Below are 18,316 nucleotides of genomic sequence, written 5' to 3' on the forward strand. Positions count from 1 at the left end.
TGAAGGAAGCGAGTGAGGGGTAAATCTCGAAGCTGAGGTTATTGTGAAGGGTTGTGACATGGGCGCGACGTTTATGCCGCACACGAGTTTTGCTTCTTCCCTTCGTTAAGAGAGTGTGCTTGGTAGGTCGCGTGGTTGATCCAACGAAAAAAAAAAAGCTTCGAGGAAAGAAGGCATCCGACAAGCATGGCAAGGCTCTGAGCGAAATCCCTTCGGACCCAATTGCGTCGTGGCAAAAGCCGATTACTCGAGGGCTGTATGTCGTGGGACCTCTTTCAGGCCCCCAAGTAATTTGCTGTCGGTTGGCAACGATCTAAACAATCGACGGCCTGCCCTGTCCAGCTACCTACTTACGGTACACCACGGGCACGTGAGTATGCTGCAAATTAAATTGAGCCTCTTGTCTACAATACTAAGGAACTTGCGTACGACGATTTTGCAGTACAGAAAAGGCAGGTCCGCTTTTACCGACAACAGTTAACGAACGATACGACAGCTGGGCATCTTGGTTTCACTGGAATCCATACCACCCTTCCAAAGTAACACGAGATTCGTTTTTATGCTAGTGGGTCAAAAAACTCGTACAGCGTTCAAGAGTGGATCCTACAATCATACTACCCTGAAAATCCCTGTTAAGCTTGTTTTCGACACAACAACCCAATCTTAGTCCCCTACTCTCTTTAGTGGTGCTTCGTATACTAGACTAAAGCTTTATTTAGAACCAGTATAGCATGGCCATGGTGATCTCAATGCCGATCCGGACTGCGGCTAGCGGATAGATAAAAGGGGAGGAAGGGAAATCCTTTTTCGCTCCAATCTCCCCTGGAATCATGCGCATTGTAAGGCTGGTGTGGTAAAGAGGACGTTAACAACTCACGTACCTACCTGACCTACCCAGCAAGATCGCGCAGACGATTCTCCCAACATGAGGACGACGACAATAACATCATCCCTCGCCGCCCTGGCCTCCCTAGTCAGGGCAGCCGACCCCATCTGGCCTCAGGACTCGGACTTTTTCGAAGACCTCCTCGCGATGCAGAGCGGCTACAGGCGCTTCGGTTTCACAGACATAGTCGTTCCTTGCAGCAACGATGCGACCGTTCCAGGCAAGCAGGTCGCCGCCGAGTGGGTAAGAACCGCGTTCCACGACGTCGCGACTCACGACAAGGACGCGGGCACCGGTGGTATCGACGCCAGCATCTTTTACGAGGTTGCCAGGTCCGAGAACGCCGGCGCGGCCTTCAATTCGACCTTTGGGGACCTTGCCGAGTTCCACTCCGCCCACGCCAGCGCCGCGGACCTCGTCGCGCTTGGTGTCGTGGCTGCGACGGCCTCGTGCGGTGGCCGGATCATCCCCTTCCGGGCCGGACGTATCGATGCTACCGAAGCAGGACCCGCTGGTGTGCCTGAACAGGATCACGACCTCAAGAGGACACAGGACGCTTTTATCCGCATGGGCTTCTCCAACGAGGACATGATCACCCTGGTAGCATGCGGGCATACCATCGGTAGCGTCCACGGCGACACGAACCCGGAGCTCGTTGCGGGGGTCGGTCTGGACCCGAACGCGCCCGCCAGCAAAGCAACATTCGACAGCACCCCCGGACAATTCGATACGGTCGTCGTGACCGAGTACCTCGAGAGCGACGGCAAGAACCCGCTCGTGTTCGGGACCAACCAGACAACAAACTCGGACGCGCGCGTCTTTGCCTCGGACGGCAACGCAACTATGCGCGCCCTCGCGGACCCCAAGACCTTCCAGGAGCGGTGCGCAGACGCCTTCGGCCGCATGATCGATACGGTCCCCGCCGGCGTCCAGCTCGGCGAGCCCGTCCGCCTGTACGATGTCAAGCCGTACATTGGACGCCTCGAGCCGTTGGCCGGCGGCAAGATTGCGCTCGAGGGCAGCGTGCGCGTGCGCACGACCGCCGACACGGGCCGCGACTCGCAGGGCATCGACATTGCGCTCAACCTGCTGGGTGGGGGGAACTCGACCACCAGGGTCGACGCAACAAGGGCGCGGCTGCGGGGCGGAGACTCGTTTGGTTTCTTGGGCGAGATCTTTTCATGGTGGGAGTTTTCTACGCAAATCGATGCACCACCTGCTGCTATCGACGGCTTCACTATCGAGATGAGGACCACCGCCACGGGAGAGGTGCAGAAGCTCGACAACTCCGGAGCGGGCAGGTATCCCATCAGCGACGAGCTCATGTACCTCGGTGCGCAATCGTGCCTTGTGCTCACGCCGGACGCAAACAACAACTTTCCCGTGACGGTCCGGGCCGCAGTGCGGAAGGAGCTGGCGGCGCAGGGTGCAGTGCCGGTTTTGGAGGTTGGGCACAAGGTGCACACCCAGGGAGTAGCAATCCCCAAGATTGACATCAGGAAGACCCCCATGGCCAAGGTGGAGGGGCAGGAGCAGGGAGGCTATGTACTGTTCGAGGCTAAGGACGCCTTGGAGCAGCGAGGTTGGTCCACCACCTTTGACCTCTCGTTGGAGAAGCCATCGGGTGGAAAGGTTGTCGTGCTCTCGCGCAAGACCAGTTCTCTATTGAATAGTTGTGCGAACTAGATTATAATGACTCTAATTTTAATCATGCACATTTTGGGAGTAGCTTACTACTTTATCGAACCAAGAGCTTTGTGACATCGGACCATGTTTTTCATTCGTCCAATGTACGGGATCTCCATTTATTGCCAACTCCAAGCTGCATCAAGCATTCCAACCCCCAGTTGACGTGGAGACGCACGTTCGGCTTGCCGCGCTCTAGTTGCCAGCTAGCCACCTTGCGCACCGCCTAAGGCTCAGCCTAGCAGCCCAACCGTTGCCCTATTTTCTTGAAAGAGATCCTTGGCGCCAACGCGGGAGCGAAATTTTAGACAAGTGCTTGATCTGGACTCCTGCATCATATTATTCTACGTGGCCTAGGACTGTCGGACTGCTAGAGAACACGGAGCAGAAAAAGTCTAATTTTTTATTTCTAAGTCCAGGGTTCGTCTTTTCGTCTTTGATCATTTTATTCTTATTTCTAGTCGGGGGTCTGTGTCAGAACCCTATTTTTCTAGATCGTGTGGGGATGAGATTGATAACATGCGTCCCAATGTCCGTGCCTAAACGTTCCGCTGGATCAAAGGGTTCGTAGTGGATGGTGATTTGGGTTGAGCTTTCCGTCTGTCTTCATACTGGGTGAACTGAAATTTTCGGTAGCCATGTGAAATATTATCGCGTTTGCTGGGTGCATCAGATCAAGAAACAATTCCAAGGAGAAAGCACACTGGGAACAAGAATGCATCCACTCCATTCTACATAGGTAGGGTACCTATTCACCTACTTGGTATGTACCCAAGTAGGGAGGCCGGCGACAGAGAAATATGCAGAAATCCAGGAGGGTTCCAAAGGAACCTACTCGATAAATGCCGTCGGAGCTTCAGATCCATTAGTGCTTTTCTGAAATTTACCTAGTAGGCAACCGCTATAATCCGGTGCCCTCATAAGTGGATGTAGTGGTGAGGAGGCCGTAGCTCAACGGACCGCACGGGTGCGGGCCAGGTCCAGAACGACCCTCGGAACCCTGGAAAGCCTAGGACTGTCTACCTCGTACCTGTAGGTACACTACCAGGAATTTTATCGATTCTCGACCTGAGGCAGGGCCCTCGTCTACAACACATGGCTTTGGGATGAATCGGTGAAAGGCCGGGATTAAGTTTGCACAAAATAAAGGGTCAAAGCATCGTGAGAGCTTCCTATTTAATAAACTATATTCCATGACGTTTATCTACTTGTTTCGATGCCTTCCTCATCAGCTCCTTTCCTCGGTTTGCCAAGGGTACTTAGCATCCAGACCTTCCCTTCAGTCATTCACTTCTCCATCACGTCATCCACCCATTCGTTCCTTTTATACCAACCAACCTGCCAAGCGACCACATGGGCAACCTGCCAGCATCCAATCCTTCAAAAATAATGTACACTACCATCAAGGCCATTAGCCTCTTCGCCGCCGCCGGCCTGGTTGCTGCGGCCGCCTCCTCACGAGGGCTAGGCCAGAACCTTCACGTCCGCCAGGGGCGGCCAAACTTAACCATCCGTGACACTCCGACTTCGGTAGATTCGCCGGCCGTTGGTGTCACGGCGACCGCGACTGCTGATGTTGCAGCAGCTGCGGCTACAGCCAAGACGCTCTCGCCTACCTCCAACGTCGAGGGCAAAGCTTTTAACCGCATTCTACAAATCTATCTCGAAACTACCGCCTATGAGAACGCCATCAACAACACGGACTGCCAAGCTCTGATAAACCAAGGCATTCTCCTGACCAACGAGTATGGAGTGGCCGCGCCGTCGCAACCCAACTACGTCGCACCAGCCTCTGGAGACTACTACGGCACCAACAGCGACAGCTTTCTCCTGGTCGATAGGAACGTCTCCACCATCGTAGACCTTCTCGAGGACAAGAACATCAGCTGGGGCGACTACAACGAGGGCCTGCCATTTACGGGATATGACGGATTTGAGTATAGCAACCCGGTCGAGGGCAACTACGCCCGCAAGCACAACCTCCTGATCCGCTTCGAGTCCATCTTTCAAAACCCAGACCGGCTGGCCAAGATCAAGAACCTTACCATGTTTTACGAGGATTTGAACAACAAGCAGCTTCCCCAGTGGGGCTTCGTCACCCCCAACCTTTACAACAACGGGCACGACACCAACATCTCCGTGTCCTGCAACTGGACTCGCTCCTTTGTCGAGCCTCTGCTGCAAAACACCTACTTCAACGACGGCAAGACGGTCATAATGATCACATGGCAAGCCAATGGAGACAATCCCTACGCGCGCAACCATGTCGCCGGCATCCTTCTCGGCGGTGCCATCGACAAGGATCTGGTCGGCACCAAGGACGACGCCTACTACAACCACTACTCGGAGCTCTCCTCAGTCCAAGCCAACTGGGGTCTGCACACGCTCGGCCGGTGGGACGTGGGCGCCAACGTGTGGAGCTGGGTTGGGCGGAAAACGGGCGACGCGATTCGATCCTGGAACAATGACATCGCCGGTGACACCTTTGAATCATACTACTGGAACCAGTCGTACGGCGGCGTCTTCTCCAGCGCAAACACGTCGCTGCACGTCTACCCCGCCCCGAACCTAGAGCTGGTGCAAAACGGCCGCACCGTGCTCCCAGCCATCGCCGACGCCTGGAAGGGCGAGTGCGGTAGCTTCCCGAGCCGGAATGCCGACGACGGTGGCCACGATTGGCAGTGGCGCGGCCGGCATCGCAACAGCCGCCGTTTCGACGAGGCCGAGATGGCCTGCGATGGCGAGGGCGGTGATGATGATAACGACGGCGCTGATGCCTGGGATGGAGCTGACCACTCGGGAGATCACGTCGGCGGCAGCAACGCCGAAGCCAACGGTTCCTGCCTTCCGGACTACTACCGCAATATCATTGAGATTCCTGACGCGGCTCATCCTCCCCAGGCTTTTGAGGTTCCTTTACCGTTGACCCCGCCGGAGCCGATTCAGACCCCAATCACCGTCTACCCCGTTGATCAGGAGTAGGCTGGGTTGATGGAGGGCTAACAAGGGAATAGAGATCTGACAGAGGAGGAGGAGCGCACGGCAGCAAAGGCATGATAGGAGTGGACATATGATATTCGCAAGGGTAGGAGTTTGGATAGGTTTTATACCAGGACCGAAAAGGACACATGTTGTGTACTAAAACATATGAAGCTACAAGACAAGGCATAGTCATGTTCCTAGTCTATAAATGAAAAAGAATAATTCTTAAAAATCTCAAGTGAAGCCGCATATGTCATCGAGAAGGTTTGAAACCTGTGACGGCTCGACAATATTGGTTGTTGATACCAGTACAAGTACCCACTCCCCTTTGCGGCCTCAAATCCAGCACGCAAGAGCTCAAAGAAACCTATAAATACGGGAATCAAAACCCCAACTTAGCTACACAGCCCTACTGAGGTGCTTCTCGGAAAGAAAGAAGCCAGCACAGACGGTAACATACATCAAATTCTATATCACCTACTAATGCAACCTACGGCAAGAATAAATCATGTCTACCTTGCGTTACTGTGAGGGTGTATGAGGTGTTAGAGTGGAAACATCATAACTGTTGACCACGTGGACGAACCCCTTCCAACCTGGACGGTATACTTTGCAAACGTTCACTTGTAATATATTGTACGTATCGTCCTAAACTCGGATGACTTGGATAACTTGTTTCCCAATCTTGCTAATAGCAACACAGTAGAACAGAGTAAATCGTTGTTCGGGTCATGCAATGATCCTATAAATGTCAAGGTTATAAATTTCAGGCGTACTCTTCGTGGCGTATGGAGAGTGATAAAAAGCCAGATCCTGGGTTTGCACGATAGAGGGCAGCAATAAACACAATAGCAGGAATTCGAATTCTGATGGGTACACGTTGGCGTCTGTATGCATATGGCGTTGCTGCAAGAAACCGTACTTGGATATGCAAGCCTCTTATTGTCACACCTTGACAAACGGAGCCTCAGGATCACGTTTTGGAAAGAAACATCAAGCAAACGGGTAAATCTTGAAATCTTGAACCAACGACGACAACGACGATAGCCAGCCCAAAGACCAAAAAGTCCATCTGCCACAAAACAATCTACGGCTCCCAGCATCCAGAAAATCAAGCAATCTAGTCATTTCTTATCACAAGATTGAACAAAGATATTGGCATATTCGGATACCTTGAAAAGCCAGCCATGGCGGGAACAAAAGGTATGCATGATCCCAGCTCAGACCCTCCGACTTCCCACTTCTGGCTTGTTTGTTCTACAACCCCGCTTGAATCTGGCTTGTCGAGGCAATGCCTGTTTCTGGTTGGCCGGACGTGAAGCATCATAAAGTCCCAGACCACCTATTTCGGCAAACACTTCTTGCCCATTCAAACACCAGTCGCAAAGCAGCCTCGCTAACTATATGATCTACTGGTGTATCATCTCTCAAGGCACCAAAAAATCCAAAAGTCCCATAGGGGAGACGGCACCGCTGAACGAGACCTTGATCCACGAGTCAAAGCAGCAGGGAAACAGCAAGGGTAGAACGGGCCTCAGCGGCCATCATCATTGGTGAGTCCTGAGCCCCTCATCACAGTGACACAGCCTCACCTTGTGCCAAGTGATATATCTCTCTGTTCTGTTCTTGATGTGACATGATCAGGATTTAATACTAACCTTTGCATCCCAAAAATGTTAAGTGACGTCTGCGGCAAAAGTTCTCCCAAGAGTTGCAGGCGCAAGGGCCACATTGTGGCGTGCGAGAAACACCCGGATACTTGGTATTCGATCTACCAATCCTGCGTCCTCTGCTGGACAGAGAGGAAAAGAGAGGCAACCAGAGAGGAGAAGGAGAGAGGTGCCCAAAGAGCGGCGAGGGGAGAAGGAACGATGGGATAGCCCGCGAATCTCTCTGGGCTGCGGCCAGCTGAATGGCGAGGGTTACCAAAGTACGGGGATTTCTTTGGTGATAACAAGTAATTTGTTTGGCGACAGTATCCCAGAGCTTATCGCTAAGGTCAGCCGGCGTAGATAATGCTGCACCTTCTTCACATAAAGACAAGAGTAAGACCTAGTCGGCCAGTCATGGAGCGGAAGGCACAACCTCTTTTTTTTCACTATTCATAGACAGGCATGAGGTTGAGATTTCTTGACTGGTCCTTGGGCAAGATGATGGAAAGACATCAAGATCCTCTGGTCGATCTTATAATAAGAAAGCTCATGGCATTGAAAAGCCGTTTATACAAAAAGGCAGAAGCCTCAGAGTAGTGAACAAAAAGTGATAAAAAAGTGAATCAAACGGTGTATATAAGCTCCCAGAGGCTCAATTCGGTTGCTTGTGAGAACTGCAGTGAAGCACATTTATATGGCATGGTTAGAGTACAGAGTACGGGGTCGATTGCGGCAGTACCTAGGTACTCTATCACAGCAAGACCCCGCACCGCACCTCCCAGTCCAGCCGTGCTCCTCCAGTGAGTTGGTGCGGGGTACAGTACTCCGTGCTGCCAACCCTCAGCGATTCTTTTGGCCAAAAACAGCTGCATCGAACTCATTATTTGTGTCGAATTTATGTTCTACAATCAGGATCTAACATCTGCCAAGAAAATCGCCGAAACTTTACTTCTAAGGTTAATCCACACACTCCAGGTCCCCTGTTCTGGTTGAAGAGAGGGGAAGGTCACACCGGAGCTTTTCAGGTTTCGTACCCAAAGTCAGGCTGGGTGCGGAGCAGGTTGATGATGGGCGCAAAGAGCTGGTCAGTCTCGTCCCCTTGACTCGCCATGGCCTTGATTTGATCCCACGATTTCCACTCCCATCCCTCGCACTTTTCAGGCTCCAAGGTCTACAACACGACGTGACGATAACACCAAGCCATTAGCTCCCAGGAAAGCCTCGGGATGCTAGAAACAAACAAACAGGACTACTCACCTCTGGCTGCGCATCGGGATCCTGCATTTCACACTGCACAAACAAGGTGATGTAGTGCATGTGCAGATCTTGAAAGACGCTCTCGGCGACGGCGGCGATCTTGATCCCGCGGATCTTTAGACCCGTCTCCTCAAGGGTCTCGCGCTCTGCACAAGTCACGACCGACTCGCCATACTCTAGGTGCCCTCCAGGAAAACCCCATTGGCCTGGGAGGAAGGTTTTATGAAAAGTCAGTCCAAGTCCTGAGATTCTCTCTGTTCTGGGGATACCCTGGGGAAGACTCGGAGCTTGGGTAGCTTGGGATCCCCTCTCTTTCTCTCACGGCATCGCGTGGGGTACGGCTACACTGACCTTTGCCGATGGAACCCTTCCGGCGCCCGATGATGAGTCGCTTGTCAGGCCCGTAGACAAGCGCGGCAACTCCAATTTTCGGTCGAGCTTCCGTTGTCATTTCTTTTTGTCTGCGATTGACGAGTAGAGTTGTTGCTAAAACGAGGATACAGTGATTTCACAAGCGAAGAAGTGAAGAAGAGGTTTGAATTAAGTAAACGATGTTCGAGTCAGCAGCGTCTTTTTGTGGTTGCAGGATTTCCCTCCAAAATGTTCCTTCGTTTTTCTACTTGTCGCTTCAAAGTCGTGACTCACGTGTGGTTCAAACACATTAAGAACCCTGACGTTGGTTTCCTAATCATCCACTCCGCAAATGGAACTTTTGCCGATTTACAGCCCCCACCCGACCCTTTTACATCTCTTGGCATGCAAGGCGCCCCCATCACAGCCCAGGGGTTGGCTATCTCGACGGATCCGGTAATTCGGTCAGACGTTGGCTGCCATAAGTGGAAGAATGAGTTCCTTGTGGAAACAAAAAAAATGAGCCGCGCGTTCCGGTCTGTTCTTCTTCTTTTTTCCAGTTTATTCTGTTGTTCTTTGGCCGGCTGGCATTTTGCTGGTAGTCAAAATAAATAATTCCCCAGGGTTGTCAGCGTTAGTCCTACCGCGGAGTGAAGTGAAATGAATGACTTGATAGAAGCAACATATTAAGCCAAGTCAAGTTCCTGTGCATTGAAGCAGTCACGAGTCAACCTCTTCCGGCTGATTTTGGAAGGTCTCTACCCTGAAAACATCTTCATTCTCCATCGTGTTTGTAAGAGGGTGTACAAAACAGTATCAGAGTGTTAGGCCAGAGAGAAGGAAGGAATTGGGAAGAGATGTGAGAATTAAGGTGAAAGTGAGGTTCAAAATGAACCTCAAGATTAATCAGAATGTGTATCTTTTGTGTGAGAGACAGCAGAAATGGTCGAGTCTTTATATGAACTTCAATCAAATCACATAATGGTATCTTTGAGACATCATAAGCTACCGGTCTTTGGAAACCATCACTCATCCCGAAATACTCGGAATAGTGCGGCTCCGGGAGAGAGCCCACAATCTCAACGTGTTTGGTTGGGTCGCGTGTTTTGCAGCTAAGTGGTTGATAGCGCTCCAAGGTCGGTGCTACACCCTGATATTAGGAGTATCATCTTGCATTTGGCCCTCTGTACTCGTATGGACGTCCCACTTCACTTACACAGTGGCCTCATAACTACCTACTCGACCAGACAAGAACGAAGCCTCGACAGGAAACAGAAATACCGAGGATTCAGCTCAACTGACGTTTCAGAAAACACCCCCCTTCTGCTTGTTTCTACGGTCACAGTCCCTCTGTCTTGCAAGGAAAGGTTGTAGTCTGGATCAAGCTCGCCAAATACAGCCGGAGTGGGATCTGACATGAATTTACTCGCCATGAAAGAAATAACGACCATGCTGTAAATCATGTATGTTGATTGAATGACACCCACCATAAATCTCGCTCTCTATTGCTCATGAGTGAACCACCACTCTGATGCCACAAGATGGGACGGATGATATGTGGGGTCGGGGGCTATGCCGTCTCACACAGAGTGCTGCAGGTTCGGATGCCTATAGTCCGAGTGTGGTAAGTGATTTTATCCTTTTTAGATTATTAGTCTATTCTAATTTTACCCATTTGCTCCTCGTTTCTGGGAGCTTTTGGTGAAAATTATCGATAATTGCTTCCCGTTTGCCGGTAGAGCCAACGATCTGCTTCTCGCATCCCCAACCGCAATAGTGAACAAGCTGGCAATCATATCTAGACCGCAGTTTGGACCCCACCTATTTACCCGAGTGATCCTCACCAAAAAGACCAGATGAAAGATTTATGTTGCCGACTACTTTCAAGGCCACCACGAGTCTTTTCCATCTTCTCTCCGCTGTCAATTTTAAGATGGTGCAACCTCGGTCTGAAGACTGTCTCAGGGTGTTCATACACAGCCTCTACTACCACAAAGTGACCCTGTTGAGTTGAGTACCCACAATCTGACTTTGGGCGATAGGGCTACCATTCAAATGTCCAAGATACTACGCTAGCTGCTCAGTTTCTATGAATGGTTCATGGTCGCCGTCTCGCCGCAATCCATCCGAACCAGTGAATCGCATTGTTGAGGGTGGAGATGATAAGAGACGACGCATAATGGTCCAAATGACAAGCCTACGGGACCGTGAGAACCGTACTCAACATCAAGAGGTGCCAAGAGGAATAAGCTTTCAGCAATTCCATGCTGCTTATAAAATGTTTTCCGGATACTACTGTCGGCATTAACCTTACCAACGTGGCTGCTGGAAGTGAAAATCCCCACTAGCTGGCTGACTAGTATCAAAACTTGATTTTACGTACTTTGAGCCAGAACACCTAAGCACATCTCCCCCTCTCCAATAAGGTCGCCCAGACAATCAGTACCTAGTTCCAAAATTTAATCAGCATCCATTTTACAGATGACTCTGTGTACTGTACTAAGCGTGTTCACAAGTGCAATCTGAGGTAAGCTGGCACAGAAATTGATTCCCACGGGCCACACGATGTTGGAAGTGTCCGAAACCTAAAAGAATAACCTTAAACCCGGCACTGGTTCCCGGAGTTTCCCCTTCCACATCAACCATGACCCATGTCCCATGTGTGCCGTAGTTTACGTGGTACAGATCGGGGGGGAAACCCCCAATCAGATCCATGCGCTGAGACAGTCTCCTGTCCCACCCCTTGTCTCAGCGATGTTTCCTGCAGAGCCGCCACTGGAGAGAGAGAACGACATTTTACATCGAACAATGACAGCTGCAGCCTTTGAAAGGTTGTTAGTAAACCGACGACACCAGAAAACGCCCAGAGAGCCCAGTCTCACCTACAGCGTGTCATGGTGCAAAGAAGGATGTCAGTCCTGTGGCGAGTACGCAACCGGAACCAGCAGCAGTAAAACAAAACAAAACAAATGGCTAACCACAAGATGTCAAGGGCAAGGAGGTCCTAGGACGGTTGGATACTTGAAGCTACCAAAGGGGTCCAATCTATCTGACGCCGGGGGATCTGCAACTTCCGGGGGTCTGTGTAAACAAACCATGATCTTTGCACGAGATGTTGACTCCCCAGGGGCGGGGGATCAGTGGACGAGCTGCAACTCAGAGCTGGGGAGGATTGCCGATCCGCTTTTGCGGAATAGGCAATATTCAACCTTGCCCTTTTCGGATGTGGCGAACAGTAACACAACAACTCGGAGTATATCTAGACAACAACTTCCACCCTCCATTTCCCGATTCTAATCTCTGGATCATCAACCACATAAGCTTGATCCACCGGCAGGACCTTTTTTTTAAACCTTTCACAGTCTACTGCGTAGACGTTTTATTTTTATGTTCTTATCCCACTTTCCACACCACTGAATTTTTGCAACGATTTCACTTTGCACTCATCATTTCTTCAGGACTTCACCGGGTTCCCGTGAGCTAGTATCCGGGTATATTCCGCAGTCTCTTGAAAAAAGAAATCAATAATATTTACTTTTACCCCGTCACCCCTTCCTCCATTCACATAGACACAATGTTCCGGCGCGCGGCCGTTGTAACCCTGCTGCTCAGCAGCGCAGTCTCGGTCAACACCCTGGACCCCCGCTCTGAGGTGGCGCCGCTGGGACAAAATGGTGTCCATGCTTTCGACGTCGCTGCGGTCTCCGAGAGCCACGAGGGACACTGGGCTGGCTCGAGCAGTGCTACCGCCGCTACGGGCGACGCTGCGAAAGCAAGCAATGCCACGGCAGCGGATGCGAACGCTGGTGCCGCCGCGAACTCTGCTGATGCCTCCAGCGGTAGCGGTGGTGGTGCCAGCGGCGACAACACCAGCGGTGGTGGCAGTGGCAGCGCTGATGCAGGCAGCGGCAACAATGCGGGTGGTGGTGGCGGCGGAGGAAGCGCCGACGGGGGCGCAGCCGCGGGCGGTGGTGCTGCGGGTGGTGCTGCGGGTGGTGCTGCGCCGCCTCCTCCCCCGGCTGGCGGAGCTGCTCCCCCGGCTCCCCCTGCTCCCCCGGCTGATGGAGCTGCTCCCCCTGCCCCGCCTGCTCCCCCGGCTGACGCAGCTGCTCCTCCTGCTCCTCCTGCTCCTCCTGCCCCTGATGCCAAGGGCAAAGATGATGCCGCAAAAGGAAAGGATGCCAAAAAAGGGGCTGCCGCTGCTGGTAAGTCGAGACTCAGATGCAGGAATTAAAAATGCCGTTCATGATCAATACGCAGACTAACGCAACCATATGTAGGGGCCGCCGCCGCCGGCGGAAATGCCACCGCTTCTGCCCCTCCCGCCGCCGGCGCAGGCGCGGGCAAAAAAGGCGCCGGAGCCGGAGCTATGGGTAATATGTCCGGGTCGGCCGGGTCTACTAACTCGAGTAACAGCGCCGTGAACAACGGAGCCAGCAGCGGTGGGAGCAACTCGACCAGCAGCACCTCCAGTGACAATTCTGGCGGCGGCAGCAGCAGCAGCAGCAGCAGCACTGAAAGCTCAGACCACAGCTGGGGCAGCGCCGTGGCCTCCAGGTCGGTCAGGAGGTTCAAGAACCTGAGGACGCGCAACCTGCTCCGGGCCAACCGTTTGGTAGATTAAGAGGCGAAAACGGGAACTTGCATATACTCATATGGAGGGACATTGTTTCCCGTTTTGGATGATGGTTTTGATGTTGTGGCACGATTGACGACACTTTTTTTGAGTTTTCTTTTCTTCTTGTTACCTTCTCTTCTTACTTTCTCTTCTCTTCTTTCCACTTTTACCTTCTATGTCCTTCGTTTGGGATCTAACATGTTATAGTGTCAATCCTGCCTTTTTTGTGTCTCTACTGATACGACTCTCTTTATTTTTCTCTTTCTTTCCTACTCTCTTTAACAAAGATTCTATAGTACAGATTGTTACATTATAGTCAGATAGACCCACAACTCAATTTCGAACCGCATCTTCTATATTGGGAGCCCTCACCAAGCAATGAATCATATTAGTTTGCAATCTTGCTTGTCCAGTTAAGTTCATGTCTGCACTGGGCGCAAATTCTCAAGCCAAAATGCACCTCATGTACCAAAAGATAGGTGGGTACCTTTGGTAAGTCCAGGAGGTAGGTCAACAGGTAATAGGCCAGCCAGTAAACAGGAAAAAAAAACCATACATAGGCACGTGAACAAGGTACGTGAGGTAAACTCAAATTTTGGTCGACAAGTCTTGGTGACAAATCCATCGAATATAAATATCCTTCTCTGACGTAGTATGCTCCTATATTTTTTCCTATTTAGTCTCCTCCGCTGGGCAAGGTACTGGTGCAAAATGTTTGGACGGCCACTTTTAAGTCAACTTGTTGGCTTCAGCAAAGGTTTTCCCAGGGTTGGGTTCGGACCGATCGAGATTACCAAAAAAGATTTACCAGCTAGCGACGCGATTTCCCGTTAGCTTGTCCCAAATGCTCAAATTGGGCTAAAAAACCTCCGCTCTAAAATCAGTTTTGTCCGTGAGTGTCTTTCAGATTTCGTACCGAAATAATGAGCCTGACTCGTTGAAGAGGAGCAAGTATCGAGATCTCGCCCTATGCACCGGTTGAGTGGCGAACCGGGAGATACGAGACTATGGCTGGACAGGGTCAATATTCTTGTTGGCATTAACCTTTTTTTTTTTTTCTTTCTTTTTTTTTGCATTGCGACAGGAGCTTCCATTCTCAAACAGCTCCAATCGCTATCCCAAGCTGTACTGTAAGATAGGAATGGAAGAAAGACACAAATCTTTTGTAAATGGGCGCTTTTTCACACAACAGGGGTTTCGAGTTGCATGGGTTGCTGAATTCCAACTTGTGCACATTTTTCGGAAAAAAGCTGAACTTGAAACCAAAGAATCGCCGTTGCCGCCGGCGCTGTTTTGTTTGTACAGACCCAAATTTTGCCGCTTGTAAGATGCTCTGCCGAGATATGAGAAGGAATGACAGTTTCAGCGGACCTACCTGTGTTGACAATGTTTCGCAAACACATCAGGAAGAGCACTGTATCCTATCAAGTGGAGGTCAAAAATAAACAAGACATAAAAAAAATTGTGTGCCCGCTGTCGAGGGCTTTGGTCCGATGTCAATACCTCTTGACAGTCCTTCCGTTCTTTTCTCTTGGATTGGTTCCAATAACTTGGTATACTTATCACGTACGTGTCTTTCCAGGCTGCTGGTTGAATACAGTTTAATCTTGTTGATTCATTATTTGTCATCCTCGGAAATACCTTTGCCGATTTACTTGCCCGGATCGGGGGTGACTTGAATGCCCAAAAGATGCTGACTTCTGTTGCTCACCGTCAGCAGCCAAGATTTTCCTTTTTAAAAAAAAAAATTATCGATTCTTTCAATTCTTCTCATTACCCGTCCCGAGGCACCGCCTTGGTCCCACGCAAAAGGTTTGTGCGTTCAGGGGACCAATGCAAAAAAGAAAAAAGAAAAAAAAAAACACGGGGCGACAAGCAAAGTGCTGTTTGAGCTCTGTTCCTGGCCGATGTTTCCAGTGTCCACTCTCTACATAGTAAAAGCTTATTCGTATTGTAAACGACATACAAAATTTTGCGCAAGTACCATCCCCTTGGCCGTTCAAGTTGCCCTTGCATTAGCACAACTCTGATCCAAACCATGGGACGAGTTCAGGCCGACCAAAAAAAGCTACCAACTGCCCTGGTCCCCCTGCAGCAACTGTGGCAAGTGTCCAAGCTTCCAAAACTGCGCTTCCATGTACAGCGTCAGAAGTTTTTTTTTCCTTCCTTTTTTTCCTCCATTGATTTCTGTAACAGCCTAGTCTAAGTATAATAGTGGAGCTCATCCTGTCCCGCAGGTCGGCGAGGCTTGACCTTTTTAAGCTCTCGGCTTGTTGCAAATGGAAAAGATTGTTGATCCAAGAAAAGTCTGTAACAGGGCACTAAAAATTTGACGGCCATGCAGGTGTCAAAAGCTTGGATCGGGAAAATGACAGTTGATATCATCTGCCGATCTTCTCAGCCAATCAACCACAGAGCAGAACAGCACCCCGTTTGAGGGAACAGCGAGCCGAATATTCGGTAAGGTTGGGTGCCGGGGCGTCCGCATAGCCTCTCACCTCCACTTCCCGTCTGTTTCTTTTCCTCAAGGAAACGAACTTGTTGAAGTCCTTTTGTATATATCCGCAGTACAGGTGAAAGCTACCGTTATACTTGCGGGACAGGGGCTTAGTGTCATTGTTGGGCCTGCGTTTTTGGATGAACTGGCCCGTTGGGTTTTAAACCGTTCGAGTCCGTCCCCAATATTTGATCTACGGCTTGTCTCAATAACCCGTTAGTTCCAGCATTCTAGTACTATCTGGGTCATTTCCTACCATTGATGCCTAGATTTCCTTCTGGCGATCTGATGAGAATATACCTATTATCACGGATCACAAAGGTGTCGAGGCTCCCTTTGGGACCGAGTCAGTGAGTTCATCACACTGAGCCTTGAGAACACGACGACAACGTACGCCTTCCTCAACGGCAGCAATGTCTGAGAGCACCAGAAATGGCTCTATCGAGCAGCCAACAGAGCAGCCAAGCAGTCTGTTTCTGATCACGTCAGACGGCCGCACCCTCAGTCTTCCGATAGCAAGTCCGTCACCAAGAGACCCCCTTAACTGGTCAATCCGATGCCGTTTCATGATTTTCTTTTCTCTGGCCATCATGGGCGGAATTAGTGTCACGATGCTGAACGCTCCTGCAATTCTTCGAGGTAAGGCTTTTCCTCAAGCTCGCTCTACAACTAGAAGTTAACCATGCTCAACCGGATTTTAGGTGCTATGGGGGTGGAGTTTGGCGAGAGGAGGATGGCGCAGTTCGACGCTGCCACCGCTCTCCCCGACATCATGTTCGGAGTCGGTGTCATTGTTTGGGCCCCTCTGTGTGTCGGGATAGGGAGGCGACCGGTGCTGGTCTCAAACGCTGGCATCTTGCTCCTCGGGCTTATCTTGGCTTGGAAAGCGGCTACGGTTCCCATGTTGATGGCGGGAATATCGCTGCAGGGGTTGGCGGCTGGGGCGATTCCGACTGCTGTAAGTCACGGGAGGGATTCTTTACCATCCCCTACCATAAGTTGTAGCTCTAACCAAAACATACTCTCAAGGGACTTCTCATGGCCATTGATATAACCTACATCCACCAAAGACCCCTGTCCATCGCGCTCCTTTGGACGGTGGGACGCGGTACCACGTTTATCATACTGGCACTTGCCCCTCAGATCCTCGATCTGGAGCGCCAGTGGCGAGCATTCTACTTCATCGCAATGTGTTGGGCTTTTTTGGCTCTGCTCTTGGTCTACTTTTGGTGTCCCGAGACGTACTTCCTCCGGCCGCCGGTGGCATTTGATGGGAGGATACTTGTGCAGACGGGACACGAGAGGATCAAGATCTACGACGAGTGGTCGCAGGTCCCCGGCGCGGGCGCACACGAGAGCAGGCCTCTTCCACCCCTCCCCATGCCCCTCCAACCGCTCGAACTACCGCCTCTACCTCTGATGGACGTGGGTTCTAGCAGATCCGGCACCACCGAGAACAAGTCCAAGTACATGGCCACGTCGACCGTCCGCTCCTACGAGCCTAGTCTCTTCTCCTACCCTACCGTCAGCACCAGCGCCAGCAGCCGCCGAGCCGAAAAGTTCCGCGGCAAGTTCCGCCGCATCCCGGGCCTTCCCGGGGTGAAGCGCGCACAGCGTTCGTCATGGCGCGGCGCCGCCGCCGTCCCCGTCCAGATGGTGCTCTGCCTCGCCAACCCGCTCGTGTTCTGGGTCATCATGCACAAAACGGCGAGCTTCCTGGGGACCATTGTGATCCGACAGGCGCTACCCAAGGTCCTGCACTCCCCACCCTACAACATGTCGACCGCGACGGCCGGCTACGTCGACTTTGCCGCGGCGCTGGGCTGCTTCGTCTCGATGCCGCTGACGTACATCACCACGAACCGCATGCTGCACCGGCTGACGTGGCGAAACAAGGGCGTGCGCCGCGCGTCCTACTACCTCCCCGGCTTCGTCCTGCCCGTCACGGCCGGCTTCCTCGGGAACCTGCTTTTCGGCCTGTCTGCCGCCCCCATCGGCTCTCCAGAATACGTGAGCAAGTTCCACCACTGGACCGTGGTGTCGACGGCCTGGATGCTGACGCAGATCGCCTTCACGGGCGAGTCGATCGTCTCGACGCTGTGGGTCACCGAGGCGTTTCCGCAGTGGGCGGCCGGGGCGCTGGCGGCCGTCTCGGGGCTCAACTTCATGTTCGCGGTCGGCGTCAACACCGCCGTGCCCAGGTGGCTGGAGAGCCAGGGCCAGCTCAAGATGAACCTCGAGATCGCCGTCGCCATCCTGGTGGCCGGCGGCCTGGGCATCCCGTTTGCGTTCTGGGGCAAGAGGATGCAGCAGTACCTCCCCGGGAGGCATGGTGCTTTCATGACGGGTGCTCTGCGTCCTCAATGACAAAGTTTTCTTTTTCACTG

General features: G+C 51.8%; 6 protein-coding genes across 6 annotated transcripts; 5 read left to right on the forward strand and 1 right to left on the reverse strand.

The window, feature by feature from the left end:
• Positions 1–925: 925 nt before the first annotated feature.
• On the forward strand, positions 926–2,572 carry PgNI_07169 (uncharacterized protein; the record flags this gene model as incomplete). Its single annotated transcript, XM_031127185.1, has 1 exon — positions 926–2,572. One exon carries the CDS (start codon positions 926–928, stop codon positions 2,570–2,572), a length of 1,647 nt encoding a protein of 548 aa, XP_030981603.1.
• A 1,389-nt stretch (positions 2,573–3,961) lies between these two features.
• PgNI_07170 (uncharacterized protein) lies at positions 3,962–5,554 on the forward strand (the record flags this gene model as incomplete). Its single annotated transcript, XM_031127186.1, has 1 exon — positions 3,962–5,554. The coding sequence occupies one exon, from the start codon at positions 3,962–3,964 to the stop codon at positions 5,552–5,554; it is 1,593 nt and encodes a 530-aa protein (XP_030980787.1).
• A 1,404-nt stretch (positions 5,555–6,958) lies between these two features.
• PgNI_07171 (uncharacterized protein) lies at positions 6,959–7,434 on the forward strand (the record flags this gene model as incomplete). Its single annotated transcript, XM_031127187.1, has 2 exons — positions 6,959–7,107; positions 7,236–7,434. The coding sequence occupies 2 exons, from the start codon at positions 6,959–6,961 to the stop codon at positions 7,432–7,434; spliced, it is 348 nt and encodes a 115-aa protein (XP_030980788.1).
• A 417-nt stretch (positions 7,435–7,851) lies between these two features.
• Positions 7,852–9,188, reverse strand: PgNI_07172 (uncharacterized protein). The gene is made up of 3 exons (XM_031127188.1): positions 8,815–9,188; positions 8,464–8,669; positions 7,852–8,377 (listed from the first exon to the last, which is right to left on the reverse strand). Exons 1-3 carry the CDS (start codon positions 8,912–8,914, stop codon positions 8,228–8,230), a joined length of 456 nt encoding a protein of 151 aa, XP_030980698.1. The 5' UTR covers positions 8,915–9,188; the 3' UTR covers positions 7,852–8,227.
• Positions 9,189–12,388: 3,200 nt separating this feature from the next.
• PgNI_07173 (uncharacterized protein) lies at positions 12,389–13,438 on the forward strand (the record flags this gene model as incomplete). The annotated part of the gene is made up of 2 exons (XM_031127189.1): positions 12,389–13,019; positions 13,095–13,438. The coding sequence occupies 2 exons, from the start codon at positions 12,389–12,391 to the stop codon at positions 13,436–13,438; spliced, it is 975 nt and encodes a 324-aa protein (XP_030980699.1).
• A 2,904-nt stretch (positions 13,439–16,342) lies between these two features.
• On the forward strand, positions 16,343–18,296 carry PgNI_07174 (uncharacterized protein; the record flags this gene model as incomplete). The annotated part of the gene is made up of 3 exons (XM_031127190.1): positions 16,343–16,568; positions 16,631–16,887; positions 16,959–18,296. The coding sequence occupies 3 exons, from the start codon at positions 16,343–16,345 to the stop codon at positions 18,294–18,296; spliced, it is 1,821 nt and encodes a 606-aa protein (XP_030980786.1).
• Positions 18,297–18,316: the final 20 nt, after the last annotated feature.

Source organism: Pyricularia grisea (genome assembly GCF_004355905.1).
Source record: "Pyricularia grisea strain NI907 chromosome Unknown Pyricularia_grisea_NI907_Scaffold_4, whole genome shotgun sequence".
Classification (NCBI taxonomy): domain Eukaryota; kingdom Fungi; phylum Ascomycota; class Sordariomycetes; order Magnaporthales; family Pyriculariaceae; genus Pyricularia; species Pyricularia grisea.

Coding starts and splice junctions, on each gene's coding strand:
- PgNI_07172 (XM_031127188.1), bottom strand. CDS start 8,914: ATGACAACGGAAGCTCGACCGAAAATTGGAGTTGCCGCGCTTGTCTAC. Junction 8,670..8,814: donor GAAGGGTTCCATCGGCAAAG/GTCAGTGTAGCC, acceptor CCTTCCTCCCAG/GCCAATGGGGTTTTCCTGGA. Junction 8,378..8,463: donor ATCCCGATGCGCAGCCAGAG/GTGAGTAGTCCT, acceptor GTCGTGTTGTAG/ACCTTGGAGCCTGAAAAGTG.